The 19,510-nt window shown below is 50.2% G+C and overlaps 1 protein-coding gene across 1 annotated transcript in view; it reads left to right on the top strand.

Moving 5' to 3' along the window:
* EFCC1 (EF-hand and coiled-coil domain containing 1) overlaps window positions 1-19,510 on the top strand; it is a 35,460-nt gene that overhangs the window by 889 nt on the left and 15,061 nt on the right. Inside the window, exon 2 of the mRNA XM_049766521.1 lies at window positions 1,811-2,094. Coding sequence (XP_049622478.1) covers window positions 1,811-2,094 — 284 coding nt within the window. The remainder of the gene's footprint in view (window positions 1-1,810; window positions 2,095-19,510) is intronic.

Here is a 19,510-nt window from a genome sequence, read left to right as displayed (position 1 = left end):
CCTCTCCTCTCCTCTTTTTTGTTTTTTTTAAACTTTATTTATTGATTGATTGGTTTCTGGGTCACAACCAGCAGCGCTCAGGGGTCCCTCCTGACTCTGCACTCAGAAATCGCCCCTGGCAGACTGGGGGGCTACATGGGATGGCATAAAACCGAACTGGGTCCCTCTCAGGTCGACCGCATGCAAGGCAAATGCCCTACCGCTGTGCTATCTCTCAGGCTCTCTCCTCCTCCTCTTCTTTTTTTTTTTTTTTTTTTTTTGGTTTTTGGGCCACACCCAGCGTTGCTCAGGGGTTACTCCTGGCTGTCTGCTCAGAAATAGCTCCTGGCAGGCAAGGGGGACCATATGGGACACCGGGATTCGAACCAACCACCTTAGGTTCTGGATTGGCTGCTTGCAAGGCAAATAACGCTGTGCTATCTCTCCGGGCCCTCCTCCTCTTCTTCCTCCTCCCATCAAACCCAACTCCTAATCTCATCCGCAGTTGACTACCTCCAGCATAACCATCTCACCCCATCCTCAGCACCCCCACCCTGTCCCCTGCCTTTTTGCTAATCCACGGGTTCCATACCTGGTAGCTCTCTGGGATTACTTCTGACTCTGAAGTTAAGATATCACTCCTAGCTGGGGCCTTGCACGCGCTAACCTAGGACGGACCACGGTTTGATGCCCCGGCATCCCATATGGTCCCCCAAGCCAGGAGTGATTTCTGAGGGCATAGCTGGGAGTAACCCCTGAGCGTCAACAGGTATGGCCCAAAAACAAACAAACAAAAAAAGATATCACTCCTGGCAGGTTCAGGGGATCATATGGGATACTGGAGATTGAATCCTGGTCAGGTACAAGCAAGGCAAATAAATGTCTTCCTTGCTGTGCCTTTCCTCTGCCTCTGGAGGAGGCAACCTATTTATTCATCCCTGCTGATGGCCAGGCAATCCCATCCTAACTAGGTCTGGTGTCCAGATGCTAAATGCACCACCCACCCGGCCATCCAGCGCCTGCCAGGGCTGCTCCGAGACACAGAGGCGGAAGGACTGGTGCTTCCCTCATGCAGACAATAAACACAGTCACTCTGGGGTGGGAGTAGAGAGTATGGTGCTGGGACACAGATCTGCAAGGCTCTGTTTCCCTTGGCCATGATTACTGGGACTAGGGAGAGGATGGGTAGGAAAGCGCCCTGGTGGTACAGAGTGAAATGGTGCTGGAATATTCCTTCTTCAGTAACTCCATACTCCTGTATGCCAGGCTTAAGTTACCCAAGTAGCAAAACTAAACCTCCTTATTGATAGTCAGACAGTCGAGGAAGCCGAGATGAGGGAAGAAGTCTGGGCCTGAAAGAACTCCAAATCATTGACAAAGCACCATATGGGACTTTGTGTCCTTCCTAGTTCCCCTCTGTCCTTACCAAGGGGGACAAGGGGAGCTCCTGCCACGTTCCAATACATACTGCAAGAATTCAAGTTCAGGGGCCGGAGAGATACACAGTGGTAGGACATTTATTTGCCTTGCATGTGGCCGACTCGGGAGGGACCTGGTACGATTTTCGGCATTACATATGGTCCCCAAAGCCTGCCAGGGGAGATTTCTGAGTGCAGAGCCAGGAGTGACCTCCCTGAGCACCGCCGGGTGTGGCCCCCAAACCAATCAATCAATTAATCAATAAAAGAATTCGAGTTCAAACGTGCCTGCCCATACCCCTCTGTCTCATGTGCCATGGCCTTGCAAGCTTGCTTCTGGGATTGCGCTGTCACGCCCTGTCCACCTTGATGCTTTTTTCTCACCTGGCCTTTCTCTGTCCCTTGTCCCCCAGGTAGGCCTCTGGAAGAGCCAGGCGGGCACACAAGAGGCAGGGCACGACGAACCCCAGGCTGCGGCTCTGGAGCTGCGAGAAGCGCGGGGTGCCCTAGCCCAAGCCGAGGCCCAGGCCGGGAGGCTGCGCCAGGGCCAGACCGAGGTTCGGCGACGCGCCGAGGAGGCCCGGCAGGCTGTGTTGTTGGGGTTACGCCGGGTACGTGAGCTCGAGGCCCTGGCGCGACAGGTCCCCGAATTGCAGCGCTGGGGGCGACAGCTGGAGGGTGAGCTTCGGCTCTACAGGTGAGTTGTGACTACGGGGTCCCTGGGTCCCACCACCTTGTGTCTCCCCTTGTGCCTCATTTTTGAGTCCCGCTTCAAGGTTGCTTCCCTCTGTTCAGTGGCTTGCCTATTCCTCATTAGCCCATCCCTCTCTCCATGCACCCCTCGACCCCTGCAAATTGGTATTTGAGCTTTATTTGTTCTCTGGTTTGTTCGATGCACAGGTGATAATGATCAGTTAATGATTACCCATCATTTCATAGGGGTGTGCATAGAACTAAGCTGAGGTCTTGGCTTTTTAGGGGTTAATCCTACTTCTACATTCAGGAATTACTCCTGGAGGTACTAGGGGACCATATGGTGTGCCAGGAATAGAACCCAGTCAGTCAGGTGCAAGGCAAGCACCCTACCCTCTGTATTATTCTGGCGTATGTATGTGGCTTCATGCATGGCAAGCAGCCTACTCTCTGTACTATCCTTTCATCCCTGAATCAAGTAAGCTCTGGTTATGTATGACTTAGCTCCCTGCTAAACTATCATGTCCCCCTTCTCCAGGGGAGGAAAAACAACAGCCTCTTGGCTGGCTTTGCCCAGGGAAGGAAGCTGAGCGTGGGACCAAGTTCAAACCCAGTGCTAACAGATGTATTGTTGTGTATGTAAATATTTTGGGGGATTACTATGTTGCTCACCCTAATCTGATTAGGTGATTGTGCCCTACCCTAGGGTGTGACCTGGCATTCTGCCCCCACCCTAGGGTAGGACCTGATTCTGCTTCCACCATTGGTTGGTATCTGATCCCACCATGGGGTGGGACCTGACTCTGGACTATAAGAGCAAGGGTCTGTGGAAGGCAAGGGCTTTTTGCTGGCTGGAACTGAATCTGAGTCTTTGGACTTCAGTTTTGTCCATCCGAATAAAGCAAATATTTCCACGAGCCTGATTGTCTGCGAGCTGTTTACCCGCCATTTCACCTCAGAACCGTGGGCTAGACAGGGTGGCAGACGCGTGCTCCGAGCTGGAAGAAAAGGGCCTCATTCTCCATCCCTCCATCAGTCAACCTCTTCAGGGGCTGACCTGCAACAATGTATGACCTTGGGCAAGTCACTGCCTCTCCCAATGCCTGTTTCCTTTTTGGTGAAACACAAGTTTAGATGTAGTACTTCATCAAAAGCTCCATCTCTCCTAAATCAAATCAGGAGTCAACATGCCAGGCCATGTGCCTACCTTCACCCCACCCTTCCTGGCACCTCATATTCCTAACCCCCAGAGATGCAGCCAGGAGCAAGACATCCAGAAATCCCTGCTCTGAGCAGCCACCTTTGTGTGGAGACAGGCTTGGGAAGAATCAAAGGGCCTCTAGGGGGTGCCAGTCTAGGGGTGCCAAGGACCATGCTCAAGCTGAAGGTGGCAAAATGGACTGGACAAGGATTTAAGTTTTCCAGGGCCGCAAGTAAAGAAAGCCATGGAACAATTTTAACCAAGGAGGTGTCCGGAGCAAATCTGCACTTGAAAAAATATCATAATCCTGGCTACAGTTGTGACTGAGAGCTTGAAGGAAGGAGAAGGGGCAGAGAGAGGCGGAGTCCGAGGATTCAGGCCTTCAGCCTCAGAGGCAACTTGTGATCAGCCCAGATGGTTGGAAGATGCCAGAGAGTCACTTTGAAGCCGGCCCAGTGGGAGGTGGACAGGCGCCTTGGCAGTAGGGAGTCTCTGGAGGACCACTCTCAGGGCCAGTACCCTGCTGCTCCTGATGTTTGGAAAGCTACTTCCTGTTTGCATAGCTGGTCAGCCACAAGCACATCCCCTTGGCCGGAGGCCCACGAACAGCCTTGGAATCTTCCCAAGGGCTGCAGTAAGGGGTCTGACTTGTCTTTGTCCAGAAAGTGAAGTGTGTGAATGCATTTCAGCTTGACTCTGAGGTGCCTGCGGACTCAGGGATTGCTTTGTTGGGGAGAAATGGTGGGTTTCCAGCCACTGTGTTGGTATAAAAGCTATACCAAGGCTGGGGGAGCTTCCTCTCGTTTTACAGACTGTAGAGAAGAACCCTGAGTAATGCACCCCAAACCACTGTTTCTAAAAGGGTTTCATGCATATCACTTTATGGCCAGAGCGACAGCACAGCGGTAGGATGTTTGCCTTGCACACGGTCAACTCTGGACGGACCCGGTTCGATTTCCAGCATCCCATACAGTCCCCCAAGTCTGCCAGTAGTGACTTCTGAGCGCAGAAACAGGAGTTACCCCTGAGCGCTGCTGGGTGTGGCCCAAAGACAAAAAAAACAAACAAACAAAACAAACAAAAAATCCGAAGCCTGTTTCCTGATAGATCCACCGAGCTCTCCCTCCTGAAGGAGAGAAGGGGCTCAGGATACTGAACAACTGAGGGTACTTTCTGAGTGTCTGCTGTGTGCCAGGCCCACTACTGGGCCCTGGAAGCCCAAAGGAAACTTGCAGCTCACTGAGGTCAAAGGGATTTGCCTGCAGTTGGCCTGTGAGAAACCACAGATACACAAGACAGGATCCCCACCTAGTCAGAGAGAACCCCGGGGCTGACTTGCTGGTGTGTCTGTCTTCCAGGAATTGCACACCCCAGAAATATCTGCAGGATGCCTGACTGACCCAGGTCACAGCATCTCCTCCCTCTGCTTTTGCATCGCTAGTGCCAGGAGCTCAAATCTCCCTGTGTATTGGGGCTGGACCCATTCTCCTGAAGCTCAGATGTAGGAGAAGAGGGGGAAAAGGCCCACACCCCCAGACCAGACCTCCACATACCACTTAAGTGGCCACATTGTGGAATGTTCCCAGGTGTCCTGCAGATGTGTCAGGGCAGGGACAAAATGCAATGTAGTGAGAGGAGAAGGAGGAGGAGGAGGAAGAGGATGACTATGACTACAAGACTTACTGCAAAGTCAGATCTCCACCAGGAAGTGCTCAGCTGAGCACTCCCAGCTCCACCATCTCCCTCAAACACTCTCAGAAGCCCTACATCCTGTTGCTGGGCCTGGCACTGCATTCCCTCCACACTGCCCACTGTTCCCTGGCTCAGAGCTTGCAGCCAGGTTCTCTGTCTCTAGGGCCTGATGGCTGAAACTTTTCTGTCCCTCTTTTTTCTGGTGTCTCTGGAGGTAGGAGTGGGTGAGAACTCAGTTTCCCTAGTGCAGAGGTGGCGAACAAGTTCAATACAAAGAGCCAAAATTTTAAACTGTGAGAGTCAGAGAGCCACACCACGCAGTGACCTGCCAAAACAGACCAACACTCACACAAAAGCATCTAATTTTAACAATAATCTATGAAACACATATTGCATGTTGCCATTTTGAGTGAGGATCAAAATCCTGCAGTGATGGTGAGGGTGTGCTGCGTCCTCCACACTAAGAACTAACGGCAAGATGTGACCCCACATGTGACACACGGGTCCGTCCCCCCCCCCCCCCCCCCGCTCGCTGGCCCGTGCAGTTGTTTCCGGGGGATGGGAGACGGGAATACGCGCTCAGAGATCTCTCCTCAGAGGTCCCTCCTCAGAAGCAGCATAGCAAAATCCAAACTTGGCAAAGAGCCACAGTATACAAAATAATGATAAGAGGCAAAGAGCCACGTGTTCGCCACCCTGCCCTAGTGTTTCCCTCAGCCTTGCCTTTTCTGTTGTGATGCCAGCTGTGATTGCACCTTTCACCAGGGCCTAGCTTGGGTTTGGTTGCCGGGAAGGGCCTCCCAAACAGTGCTGGAGTGCCCCAGGGTCACTGTCACAAAGACTTAGCCAACCAGACAGACCCCTCGATATGAGACCCCTCCTTGACTTTGCAGCTCTGTGTGCCGCAATGGTACTGGGGACTCTCAGAGGCTATCCCCAGGGTCATGGATCAAGTATAAGGGACTGTATTCTTTTTTTGGTTTTTGGTGTTTGGGTCACACCCAGCAGCGCTCAAGGGTTATTCCTGGCTCTGCACTCAGAAATCGTTCCTGGCAGGCTTGGGGGAACATATGGGATGCCAGGTTTCAAACCACCGTCCTTCTGCATGTAAGGCAAATGCCTTATCTCCGTGCTATCTCTCCAGCCTCGGGACTGTACTCTTGACCCTTCACAGAGCACAAGCCCTGAGCTCCTTCCCCAGCTCCTCTGAGTTCATGTTTGCTGCTTTGTTGGTTCATAGGCTGCTTCTAGTGGTGCTAGGGATCAAATCTGGGGCTCTGATATACAATGCATACATTACAGTGGTTTGAAGCATCTCTTAGTTGTTGCTGTTGTTGTTGTTGTTGTTTGTTTTGGTTTGGTTTTTGGGCCAGATATGGTGATGCTCAGGGGTTACACCTGGCTATGTGCTTATAAATTGCTCCTGGCTTGGGGGACCACATGGGATGCTGGGGAATTGAACCACAGTCTGTCCTAAGTTAGTGTTTGCAAGGCAGATGCCTTGCCAGTAGTGCCACTGCTCCAGCCCCCTTAGTTGTTTTTATCACAGCTGGTGATGTTCAAGGGTGCTAAACTCAGGAATCACTCTTTTTTTTTTTTTTTTTTTTTTTTTTTTTTTTTTTTTTTTGGTTTTTGGGCCACACCTGGCGGTGCTCAGGGGTTACTCCTGGCTGTCTGCTCAGAAATAGCTCCTGGCAGGCACGGGGGACGATATGGGACACCAGGATTCGAACCAACCACCTTTGGTCCTGGATCGGCTGCTTGCAAGGCAAACGCCGCTGTGCTATCTCTCCGGGCCCAGGAATCACTCTTGGCAAGGCTCAGAGAATCATATGAAATGCTGGGAATTGAACCCCTGATTGGCTGTGTTCATAGCAAGCACCATTCCTACTAGACTATCTCTCTAGCTAACTATTGTTGAGTTTTTTGGTTGGTTTGCAGTTTGGCCCACACTCAATGGTGCTCAGGGGCTATGCCCAGCTCAGTGCTCAAGATTGATTCCTGGTGTTGCTCAGAGGAACACGCAGTGCCAGAGATCAGACATGGCCTCCTAAATACCCCTTTGCTCTGGCCCAGTGAGCATTTCTCAGCACAGTCACTGGGTCAGTGCTGAGGATGTTTGCTTTCTTTTTTTGGGGGGGGCACATCCATTTGATGCTCAGGGGTTACTCCTGACTAAGCGCTCAGAAATTGCCCCTGGCTTGGGGGGACCATATGGGACACCGGGGGATCGAACCACGGTCCTTCCTTGGCTAGCACTTGCAAGGCAGACACCTTACCTCTAGCGCCACCTCTCCGGCCCTTATGTTTGCTTTCTTTTGTGGGACTACACCCAGCAATGTTCAGGGATTACTCCTGGCTCTGAGTTCAGGAATGACTCCTGGTGAGCTTGGGGAAACATATAGGGTGCCAGGAATTGAATCTGGGTCAGCTGCATGCAAGGTCAGGACCTTACTTGCTATACTATTGCTCCTGATCCTGAGGCCAATTCACAGGAAATGCAACTTGGAGACCCTGCCCAGGGCTTTTCTCTCCTGAGTTCATAGATAGAACAGTCCAGATGAAACTGGGGGTTTCTTTGGGGGGTTTGGGTCACATCTGGCGACGCTCAGGGGTTATGCTTCTGGATATGCGCTCAGAAATCGCTCCAGGCTTAGGGGACCATATGGAATACTAGGGGATTGAACCACGGTCCATCCAAAGTCAGACACTTACAAGGCAAACACCCTACCACTGTGCCACCACTCCAGTACTGGAGGGTTTCTTTATTTTTTGTTTGTTTGTTTGTTTGTTTTTTGGGAAAGTTGGTCTAACATCAACTTCCAAGCAGTGGGACATGACCGGATTTCCTGTCTGCTTTCTTAGCCAGGGCCCATGGAAACTCCCTCTGCAGCTCCATACACAAGTAATGCCAGGTACTTTAAAGCCATTTCAAAGAATCCAGATGATAAGAAGAGAAAGGGGAGAATGGAAGTGGGCTATGGAGACAACATTCACATACATAGAGAAGTCAGGACTGGGTTTAGAAACCCCCAGTTCCATGGGATCAGAGAGATAGCACAGGGACCAGAGAGGTAGCACAGCAGTAGGGTGCTTGCCTTGCATGAAGCCAATCCAGGATGGATGGTGATTTGATTCCTAGCATCCCACATGGTCCCCAAGCCTGCCAGGACTAACCCTGAACTGGGGGTTTCTAAACCCAGTCCTGACTTCTCTATGTATGTGAATTTTGTCTCCATAGCCCACTTCCATTCTCCCCTTTCTCTTCTTATCATCTGGATTCTTTGAAATGGCTTTAAAGTACCTGGCATTATTTGTGTGTAGAGCTGCAGAGGGAGTTTCCATGGGCCCTGGCTGAGAGAGCAGACAGGAAATCCGGTCATGTCCCACTGCTTGGAAGTTGATGTTAGAACAACTTTCCCAAAATCTTGGGCATCTTCTCAATTTAGTATCTGCTTTGGCTAACTGGAAAAAAAAATTCCAAAGTGGATTTTTAGTTTTGGGTCACACCTAGCTGTGTTTGGGGCTTATTTCTATCTCAGTGCTCAGGGATCACTCCTAGCTGTGCTCAGGATTCTGGGAATAGAATTCAGGTTAGCCACTGCAAGTCAAGTGTAAAATCACCCCACGCACTGTATCTTCAACCCCAGGTGAATGAATGACTCTAAAATAGGGTCATGCATGAAATAATCCAGACCAGGCTGAGGAAGAAACACATGTAGTCTGGCAATTGTCTACCTTGTATAGAGAGCGAGCTGCCTGCCAGATTTATGGTTTTTATTTAGTACAGAAACCACCCCCAGGTGGGGCAATAAGGACAGAGTAAGGACAGATATCTCAGGCTATCCTGAACCAGTCCCACCCAGGTTTACATGTAAGACAATCTCTGTTTTGGGGTAAAACCAAGTTGTAAACAAATAAATACAAAGGAACCAGGGTAAATTTTGGGTAAAATTAGATATAAGTACAGCCATGTCCTTATTTGTTGTACTATCTCTGGGGCCCCCAAAACAGATTTGTGTACCCAGACAACAAAAGACCAAAAACCAAATTTTACTTTTGTGTTTGGTAACAGAGGTTTCCTTGTGGGGTTTCTGATCAAGAGGATTCTTTGAGGTGCTGGAAATGCTTGAAAGTTGTTTATAGGGGCTGGAGAGATAGCACAGAGACAAGGCATTTGCTTTGCATGCAGAAGGATGGTGGTTCTAATTCTGGCATCCCATATGGTCCTCCAAGCCTGCCAGGAGTGATTTCTGAGCATAGAGCCAGGAGTAACCCCTGAGTGCTGCCAGTGTGACCCAAAAGCCAAAAAAAAAGAAAAAAAGAAAGTTGTTTATAATTGCTTCTTGGCTTTCTGGCTCTGACTCATAAAAGGCTTCCCTGGAGTGCTTTCCTTCCCCTTCCTAAAGCAACTGGAGAGCAGACAGACTCACTGTACCTCACTGTCTATGCCCCATCTGTCAGCCAAGTCCTGTGAGAAGAGGTGGGTGCTCAGAGAAGGCACAGAAGTCCCCATCGTTAATTATTTAATTCTACAATGGACAAGTCAGAGGGCACCAACTGGAATGGTCTAGAGTTGGACACCAGTGACAGTATAGGCATGGCAGCTTCAGGCTTGGCAGGATCCAGGGCCCTGCAAAAAAGTCTGCAAACCCAGCTCAGTGGAAGTCCATGATCCAACAGGGGACCAGGGTTGGGAAGGTTCTCAGACCACCTAGAGTGGGGTGAGGGGGGAGCGGGGAACCCATCTTTCTCAGGCCTGAGGATATCTGCCCATTCCATTCGGGCCTCATGGGCTTCAGCTCTGCTTCCCATACTAGCTAGCCTCATGCCATCTCATCTAGGAGAGATGCAGCCACTTCCATTTTCACATTTTCTGGGGGGCTTTTGGGCCACACCCAGCTATGTTTAGTGTTACTCCTGGGGTTCAGGGGATCATATGGGATGCAGGGGATTGAAACCGGGTCAGGTACATGCAAGGCAAGAACCCTCCCCACACACCACTGTACTATTGCTCTGGCCCCAACACTCTAATAAAGGGGTCCTCAAACTATGGCCCATGGGCCACATGTGGCTGACTAGTCCCCAGGCCTTAGTGTGTGAGGGACTGTACCATACTCTCTGACTCCCCTTCTTCTCTCTATCTTTTGACTCTTCCTCTCAGTGTTGGGCAGGGATCCTCAATCTATGGTGCATAGGCCACTAATGTTCATAGTTGATTTTTTTATTTGTTTTTGTTTGGGGGCCATACCCAGCTGTGCTCAGGGGTTACTCCTGACTCTACACTCAGAAATTTCTTCTGGGAGCCAGAGCGGTGACGCTAGAGGTAAGGCATCTGCCTTGCAAGCACTAGCCTAGGACGGACCATGGTTTGATCCCCCGGCATCCCATGTGGTCCCCCAAGCCAGGAGCGATTTCTGAGCTCATAGCCAGGAGTAACCCCTGAGCATCACTGGGTGTGGCCCAAAAAAACCCAAAAAGAAAAAAAAAAGAAGAAAAAGCTCAGGAGACCATATGGGATGCTGGATATTGAACCCAGGTCAGTCCTGGGTTGGCCGTGTGCAAAACAAAACACCTTATGCGCTGAACTATTGCTCTGGCCCCTCTGTTTGCTTGTTTGTTTGTTTGTTTTTAACTATAGTCCAGCCCTCCAATGGTCTGAGGGACAATGAGCTGGCCTCCTGTTTAAAAAAGTTTGAGGACCCCTGCTCTAAAACAAATCACCTTCCTGGTGCTTGGAGACCGCATAGATTATGCTGTTCCAACCTACACTCATTGGCATTCTCTCCTGTGTTCTCTTGTAGTGGTTGTTACTGTGGCCGTTGCTGTGGTGATATGGGGGTGGGGGAGTGGGGTAGACTGCTAAGATCAAATCCTGGGCCTCATACATGCTCTGCTATAAGGCTAGACTCCCTTTGTTTTGTTTTGTTGTTTTTTTTGGGGGAAGAGGGACCACACCCAGTGACACTCAGGGATTACTCCTGGCTATGCGCTCAGAAATCACTCCTGGCTTGTGAGACCCTATGGGACACCAAGGGATCGAACCGCAGTCCGTCCTAGGTTAGCGCATGCAAGACAAATGCTCTACCGTCCCTAGACTCCCTTTTTGCTCCTTCTTTCTTTTCACCAGTCATTTCTCATGGCTAAATGTCAGAAAGCCTACCTTGGACTGCCTGGAGTGAAAAGAGAATTAGGCTTCACAGACAGTCTGTACAGAACCAACTTCAGGCTCAGCAGGATCCAGGTATTTACTGTGAATCCCAAATGTGGAGTTCTACTTCACTGGCAGGCCAAGCTCTCTCCTGGAACCAGCCCTTGGGTTGCTGGCCCCTCAGAGCTCTATGTCCAAGAGATGGCTTCCCCCTCAGCTAAGGATCCCCTGGGAACCCCAGAATATAACCTCATGGACCCACCTGGAAACAGCTTCTCCCATGAACCCCATAACAAGTAGATGCTCTGAGTGGCCAAATCTTAGTCATGGAGCCAGTCCATCAAACTCTGGGGATCAGAGACAGAACCCCACATGTCCTGTACATCCTGCACTGGGTGCTATGGGGGATCCCCAGGAGTGGGGGACTTGGCTGCAGAAGGGACAGGAGGCTTGTGTGGTCATGAAGTGCTGTACCCTCACAGGGACCCAGAAAACCGCCCAGCCCTGTCTCCTGGAGGGGGCAGGTAGTGTGTGGTGGGCCTGACTGAGGCTTTGTTGTTGTGTAGGAGGAACAGATCCAGATGGAGGGAGGAGGGCCACCGCAGAAGGGACACAAAGAAGGGGCCACCCCCTCCGGGACTGGAGAGAGGAACCCACTGGGTAGGTGGGTCTGGGGCACCATCTGGAAATTCTGTCATCCTTGGAAATGGGTGTGTGGGTGGTCCTGGTGGGGACTTTTGTCTCACACCTGTGTCCTCAATACAGATAGGCCTGGGGACCCAGTTGCATTGATTCTGGGCTGAAGCCTCAGCTCTCCTTTCTCCTCTTTCCCTCTTCTCTCTCTTTCTCTCTCTCTCTCTTTTCTCTCTCTCCCTCACCTCTCTCCCTCCTTTCCTCCTCTTCCTTCCCTGTCCCTCTCTCTTCCTTTCCTCTCTCTACTTCTCTCTCCTCTCCTTTCTCTCTCATGTGTCACTCTCCTCCCCTCTGCCAAATTTATTGGGTTTTTTTTTTTGGGGGGGGGTACATGCCCGGCAATGCTCAAGTTTGACTCTCAGGAGTGCAGAGACCCTATGGGATCGAACCACAATTTTGGCTCAAGTTCAGCCGCATGCGAGGCAAGTGCCCTACCTGATATACTATTGTTTCATACATACACACACCCCAATTCTGTTCCTCACCCCATACCTCTGGGGCTTAGTGTTTCCCATGAGAAGAGGGATGCTCCCAGTCTGGGTCCTCTTGGTGAAGGGCCAGGTGTGGAAAATTTAAGTCGATTTTAATTTAAGTTGCACTTGACACGTAGCTCGGTAGACATGGTGGACACCGTTGTCCCCTCCTCCGTAGTGGCCTTCCAGCATGTGTCCCACACACCAGAGCATCTTTACACCTGTCTGCCTGGTTTCACTCACTTCTGCCTGGCTGTCTCGTTGGTGAGAGCCCCAGAGAAGAAGGTAGCCTGAGTGAACCTGGGTGACCAGTCCAAGTCCCCTGTGGCCAAGATGCTGGCACTGGCTCTAGTTGCCAGGACAAAGAGGAGACACAGTAGCTCCTCTAAGCATGTTGAGTGCTGCTAACAGGTAGGATGGCGCAGGTCAGAGGAAAACAAGCAGCTCTCTTGAGATATTCCCCTTGGAAGTGAATAATCCAAAAGGTGGAAGGGCTATAGCATGGTGTGGATCCAAGGTGGCCATGATGGTCTCTCAGCCAGGTATGGAAGTGTTTTTTTTTTTTTTTCATGTCATGCACAAAGTCAAAAGGCTGCCCCAGGTGAAAGGGAATCCACATGACAAATTGCTACTTGGCTACAGGAGACACCAGGAGGGGAGGCCCAGCCCTGGGAAGTGCTCAGAGCACTACACACCTTCAGCAGCAGGTACTCTGCACACCCCTGCTGGATGCTCTGAGGGACCCAGGGGAACAGACACCACAGTCCCCATTGTATTCTGAAGGGACAATCAGGTACAGTCAACGTTTCGGGAGGAGCTGGAGAGATAGCACAACAGTAGAGCGTTTGCCTTGCATGCGGCCAACTCAGGATGGACCAGGGTTCTATTCCCAGCATCCCCGAAGCTTGCCAGGAGTGATTTCTGACCGCAGAGCCAGGAATAATCCCTGAGTGTTACTGAGTGTGGCCCAAAAACCAATAAACAAAAAGAAAATAAAGCAAAGTTCCAGGGAGATGTCAGGAAATTAGCTCATCTGCTCAGTGGAAGTTGTCACACTAAATATTTTAGCAGTTAATAAAAGCAGACATGAGGGTAGGAGTGAGTCTAGCTGTGTGCCCAGCGCAAGACAGGGGCTTAAACCAGATATTCATGGTTTCCCAGTTCTGAGAAGGTGGGGACCAAGGGTGGGACTTTGTGAGCATATATGAGGAGCCTATTCCACTGGATCCTTGTCCTCTCTTCTTCCTGTTGTCCCTGTTCTCTTGCACAGTCCCTGCCCCCAAACGCTCAGCATATGCATGGGGGACACATATAGCCCTTAACCAGGAGCCTCTCTAAGTAAGTGACAGTGGTGAGACCAGAACGAAGGGAAGGTGAGGCCTGCAAGAAAACTGCAGCAGTCACGTGGGACATGGGGCTCAGGCAAAGATGGCAGCAAATTCATCTGGGTTCATTGAATTTGTGCAAAGGGAAGCTAACCCCAGGCAAGGGGTAGGCAAGGGAAAGAGCCAATGGCTCCAGAAGCCCTCCTGAGTCTTGTTTGTTTTGTCTATGGGCCCCACCTGATGATGTTCGGGGCTTATTCCTGATTCTGAACTCAGGACTTACTACTGGTGCTCAGGAAACCATATGGGATGCCAGGGATCAAACCTGGGTCAGCCATATGCAAGGCAAATGACCTCCCCAATGTACTAAGGCCCCAGCCCCCACTTACCTACCTGAGTCTTAACCCACACGAGGCTGCCAGCTCCCCCCATTGGGTGCCACCACCCAGCCAAGCCCCTGGCATGGCATTGGGGCTCCCAGCTCCAGCAGGGAGGGTGGTCTGTCTTCCTGACACACACTTCTTTTTTTGTTTTTTTGTTTTTGTTTGTTTGTTTTGGGGCCACACCCGGTGGCGCTCAGGAGTTCCTCCTGGTTATCTGCTCAGAAATAGCTCCTGGCAGGCACGGGGGACCATATGGGACACCGGGATTCGAACCAACCACCTTAGGTCCTGGGTCTGCTGTTTGCAAGGCAAACACCACTGTGCTATCTCCCTGGCCCCTTGCCACACACTTCTAACCTTGCAGCCCGTCTCCTCTCTGTGACCATCAGAGGTGAATGCTTCCCTTTACCACCCCCCCCTTTTATTTCTTTTTTGGTTTGGGGGCCACACTTGATGATGCTCAAAGGTTCCTTCTGGCTCTAGGCTCAGAAATTCTTCCTGGCTTGGGGGACCATATGGGACCATATGGGACGCTGGGAGATTGAACTGTGGTCTGTCCTAGGCTAGCACGGGTAAGGCAGACTCCTTACCACTTGCGCCACCGCTCCAGCTCCCCTTTACCCCATATTGACCACCAGACCCACCATAGCTGCTGCCAGAACCCTTCGTTCCTGTCTGGGCCATACCCCCACTATAAGGGGACCCCTTCCCCCTTAGCGCTCTGGGCCTGCCTCTTCTGTCTGTGACAACTTTGTGACTGGCCACCTCCCCCAGGGCCGGTCAGTCCTGTGAGGTCAGGCATGATATCCTGGATATCCTGCTGTGTTCCCTCTCCAGCACCAGCATGACAGCTGTGACACGGACACAGCAGAGTCAACAGACCACGGGGCCTCTCAGTGATAAATGTGACTTTGTGGAATGGTGCCCCATCCCAGTCCTCTAATGTCCCCAGCGGCCACAGGCCAGAGTAGGGACCAGAGATGAGAGTCCGAGAGAGCAGTTCCCAGGCTGGCAGAAGCCCCTAGGTGGCCCCCCACTTGCCTCTGGGTTTATTTTCAGCTCTTCCTCCAAGTCCCTCTCTGCATTTCTTCCTACTGTTGTTCTCTTGTTTCCATGCGCCGTCCCTCTGCTTCCTGACAGGCTTCTCTCAGGAAATGCCACACGGCAGAGGAAGTAAGCCTCGGGCCCATGGGGTGGATCAGGGGAGCCTGAGAGCATCCCCACACAACACACCACTGGACTCTGGGTATCCTGTCCGCTCCTCAGTTTTGCTGAAATGCAGGAGAGAAACTCATGGGATTGAAGGAACAGCAAAGCCAGTGTGTTCCAAAAAGATCCAGGTCTGGGGCCAGAGTGGTGGCACAAGTGATAGGGCGTTTGCCTTGCATGCACTGACCTAGGGCGAACCGCAGTTTGATCCCATGGCATCCATATGGTCCCCCAGCCAGGAGTAATTTCTGAGTGCATAGTTATGAAGTAACCCCTGAGTATCACAGGGTGTGCCCCCCAAAAAAAGAAAGAAAAAGAAAGAGAGAGAGAAAGAAGAAAGAAAGAAAGAACGAAAGAAAGAAAGAAAGAAAGAAAGAAAGAAAGAAAGAAAGAAAGAAAGAAAGAAAGAAAGAAAGAAAGAAAGAAAGAAAGAAAGAAAGAAAGAAAGAAAGAAAGAAAGAAAGAACGAAAGAAAGAAAGAAAGAAAGAAAGAAAGAAAGAAAGAAAGAAAGAAAGAAAGAAAGAAAGAAAGAAAGAGAGAGAGAGAGAAAGAAAGGAAGGATAAAAGAGAAAGAAAGAAAGAAAGAAAGAAAGAAAGAAAGAAAGAAAGAAAGAAAGAAAGAAAGAGAAAGAAAGAAAGAAAGAAAGAAAGAAAGAAAGAAAGAAAGAAAGAAAGAAAGAAAGAAAGAAAGAAAGAAAGAGAAAGGAAGGATAAAAGAAAGAGAAAGAAAGAGAAAGAAAGAAAGAAAGAAAGAAAGAAAGAAAGAAAGAAAGAAAGAAAGAAAGAAAGAAGGAAGGAAGGAAGGAAGGAAGGAAGGAAGGAGGAAGGAAGGAAGGAAGAAAGAAAAGAAAGAAAGAAAGAAGAAAGAAAGAAGAAAGAAAGAAAGAAAGAAAGAAAGAAAGAAAGAAAGAAAGAAAGAAAGAAAGAAAGAAAGAAAGAAAGAAAGAAAGAAAGAAAGAAAGAAAGAAAGAAAGAAAGAAAGAAAGAAAGAAAGAAAGAAAGAAAGAAAGAAAAAGAAAGAAAAGAGCCAGGTTCTGTGATTTGGGTTCTACTGTGTCCCGAGGGGCTGGGACAGGAGTCTATGGCAGTGAAGGACTAAAGCCAAAGACATGTCATTATTTTTAATTTTTTGTTATCACTTGGCGATGCTCAGAGTTTATTCCTGGCTCTGCACTCAGGAATTACTTCCATATGGGATGGTGGGGACTGAACCTGGATCAACTGCATGCAAGGCAAATAGATGCCTATTCAGAAGGTTCTGAGAACTACAGCTTTGTAGCTGGGGAGATTTTATTATGATAAAAAAGCAAAGGACCAAAGGAGGCTGAACAGGCTCAGAGGGCAGAAGCAGCCTAAAAGGTGCCCGAGGGTGCAAGTGGTACCTCCTGAAGTGGGTTCGAACAGGAAAGAAACTGGTTCCGTTCCGTCTTGTCTGGGTCATTGGATTTTGTTTTTGGCCGGGAGCACCTGTGGACGGTGCCTCCCCCATGTGTTGTCCCCTGCCTGTCTGTGACTTCCCCTCCAAGCAGCCCTAGATCCTAGCTGTCACCCCCTCCTTGAAAGCAAGCTGGATTTTGGGGGGGGTTTGTTTTTTGTTTGTTTGTTTGTTTTTGGGCACACCCAGTGGTGCTCAGGAGCTACTCCTGGCTCTGTGCTCAGAAGTTGCTCCTGGCAAAAAAAGGGGGGGGGCGGAGAGATAGCATGGAGGTAGATGTTTGCCTTGCATGCAGAAGGACAGTGGTTCAAATCCCAGCATCCCATATGGTCCCTCAAGTCTGCCAGGAGCGATTTCTGAGCACAGAGCCAAGAGTAACCCCTGAGCGCTGCTGGGTGTGACCCAAAAAAAAACAAACAAAAAAAATCGCTCCTGGCAGGCTGGGGGGAACCCTATGGGATGCCAGGGATCGAACCTGGATCTGTTGTGGGTAGACAGTGTGCAAGGCAATTGCCCTACCACTGTGCTGTCACTCCAGGCCCTGGAAGAAAACTCTGGAGATGCACTTTAGCTGCAGCAGGCCAGCTCCTTCCAACCCTGGTCTCCACCCTGACATGCAGGTGCTCAGGCAGGAGGGAGACGGTGCAGACAAAGGACAGAGCTGAGCCATGGTGCCGGAGAAATAGCACAGAGGTAGGGCATTTGCCTTGCATGCAGAAGGATGGTGGTTCGAGTCCCGGCATCCCATATGGTCCCGTGAGCCTGCCAGGAGAGATTTCTGAGCATAGAGCCAGGAGTAACCCCTGAGCACTGCCGGCTGTGACCCAAAAACAAAAGAAAGAAAGAAAGAAAGAAAGAAAGAAAGAAAGAAAGAAAGAAAGAAAGAAAGAAAGAAAGAGAAAGACGAAAGAAATAAAGAAAGAGAGAAAGAAAGAAAGAAAGAAAGAAAAAGAAAGAAGAAAGAAAGAAAGAAAGAAATAAAGAAAGAGAAAGAGAGAGAGAGAGAAAGAGAGAGAGAGAGAAAGAGAGAGAGAAAGAGAGAGAGGGGGCTGGGCGGTGGCGCTGGAGGTAAGGTACCTGCCTTGCCTGCGCTAGCCTAGGATGGACCGCGGTTCGATCCCCCGGCGTCCCATATGGTCCCCCAAGAAGCCAGGAGCAACTTCTGAGCGCATAGCCAGGAGTAACCCCTGAGCGTCACAGGGTGTGGCCCAAAAACCAAAAAAAAAAAAAAAAAAGAAAGAGAGAGAGAAAGAGAGAAAGAAAGAGAGAAAGAAAGAGAGAAAGAAAGAGAGAAAGAAAAGAAAGAAAGAAAGAAAGAAAGAAAGAAAGAAAGAAAGAAAGAAAGAAAGAAAGAAAGAAAGAAAGAAAGAAAGAAAGAAAGAAAGAAAGAAAGAAAGAAAGAAAGAAAGAAAGAAAGAAAGAAAGAAAGAAAGAAAGAAAGAAAGAAAGAAGAGAGAGAAGAGAGAGAGAGAGAGAGAGAGAGAGAGAGAAAGAGAGAGAGAGAAAGAGCAAAGTTTCTGGGCACTGTTCAAGACTCCATGTTGGGCATTCACCAGCAGTGCCAGCCACCTTCAACTAGAGACAATGCTTAAGGTGCAAATAACGAAAACCTCTCCCCAGTGCAGAGGCTTAACCCATGAGGGTATGAGTGATGCCACATGAATGACAGGGCCAGGAGCAGCCGTTTTCTTCATAGCTCATTGATGTCACAGAGGAGTCGGCTCTCCACCCTCTTCAGCTCATGATCTTGCTGGCATGTCGGCAAGGGTGGGTCCTCATAGTCACAAAACAGCTGCGATGGCCTCAGTCATCCCTGCCACATCTCAAGACAGAAAAAGAACGACCACTTCTTCATATTATTTTTCTTCCCTTTTTTCCTATTTGGACCACATCCAGTGGTGCTTAGTGGTACTTGGGGGAACCGTATGTGGTGCTAAGGTTCAAGTCAGGGTTGGCTGTATGCTATCACTCCAGCCATTTTCTCAAAGCTTGTCCTAGCCACCTTTCCTTCACCTCTCAGTGACCAGTCATATCCCCCATCTGTTGGTATGTGAAAAATAGGGACCCTCATGTGCTGCTTGGCCCAGTCAAATCTCTCTCAGTGAGGTCACACAGATCCTGTAGGAAGACAGAGGTTCTGTTGGCACAGGCAGACGGGGTGTGACTGGTGGCTATGTTTGGTTTCGATGCAACCATAACAGATGACCACAAGTTGGGTGGCTTGAAACACCACCCATCAATGATCTCAGGGTTCCGTGGGCCAGAAGTTCTCACTGGGCTATTGTTGGCCAGGCCTGGAGGCTCAGGGGAAACGTGGGCTTCCAAGCTCATCCCGGTGCTGGCAGAAGTGGGGTGTTTGTGGTTGTTAGGCTGAGATTCCTCCTATCCCGGGGGAGGGGGGCCTGTTGGCTGGGGTTGGGTTGGGGAGAGGCCAAGGGCAGCTGTCCACATCCCTGGGGCATCTCCCAGCCTGTGGGGGCCGGGTCCTCCCCTGTCAGCTTCCTGGCTTTTCCTGAATCAGCCAGGAAGCTCCTGCTTGCCAGGGGCCTCGAAGCAAACCTGGGGCTCACCTAGGGCTCGGGATCAGTAATGCTGTCCCCCCCAATGGCAGCCTCCTGATTGTGTGCAGGAATTTGTGGGGTTATTTGTTTGTTTGTTTGTTTGTTTTTAGGTCACACCATCGACACTCAGGGATTACTTCTGGCTCTGTGCTCAAAAATTGCCCTTGGCAAGCTCAGGGGACCATATGAGATGTCGGGAATTCAGTCCTGGGTTGGCAGCATGCAAGGCAAATGCCCTTCCACTGTGCTATCTCTCTGGCCTGATTGTGTGCAGGACTTTGGAAGTGGGATTTGGG

This window comes from Suncus etruscus, chromosome 20 (assembly GCF_024139225.1).
Source record: "Suncus etruscus isolate mSunEtr1 chromosome 20, mSunEtr1.pri.cur, whole genome shotgun sequence".
NCBI classification, from domain to species: domain Eukaryota; kingdom Metazoa; phylum Chordata; class Mammalia; order Eulipotyphla; family Soricidae; genus Suncus; species Suncus etruscus.
Note: the sequence above shows the minus strand (reverse complement) of the source record. Positions and strands in the feature narration are given on the sequence as shown.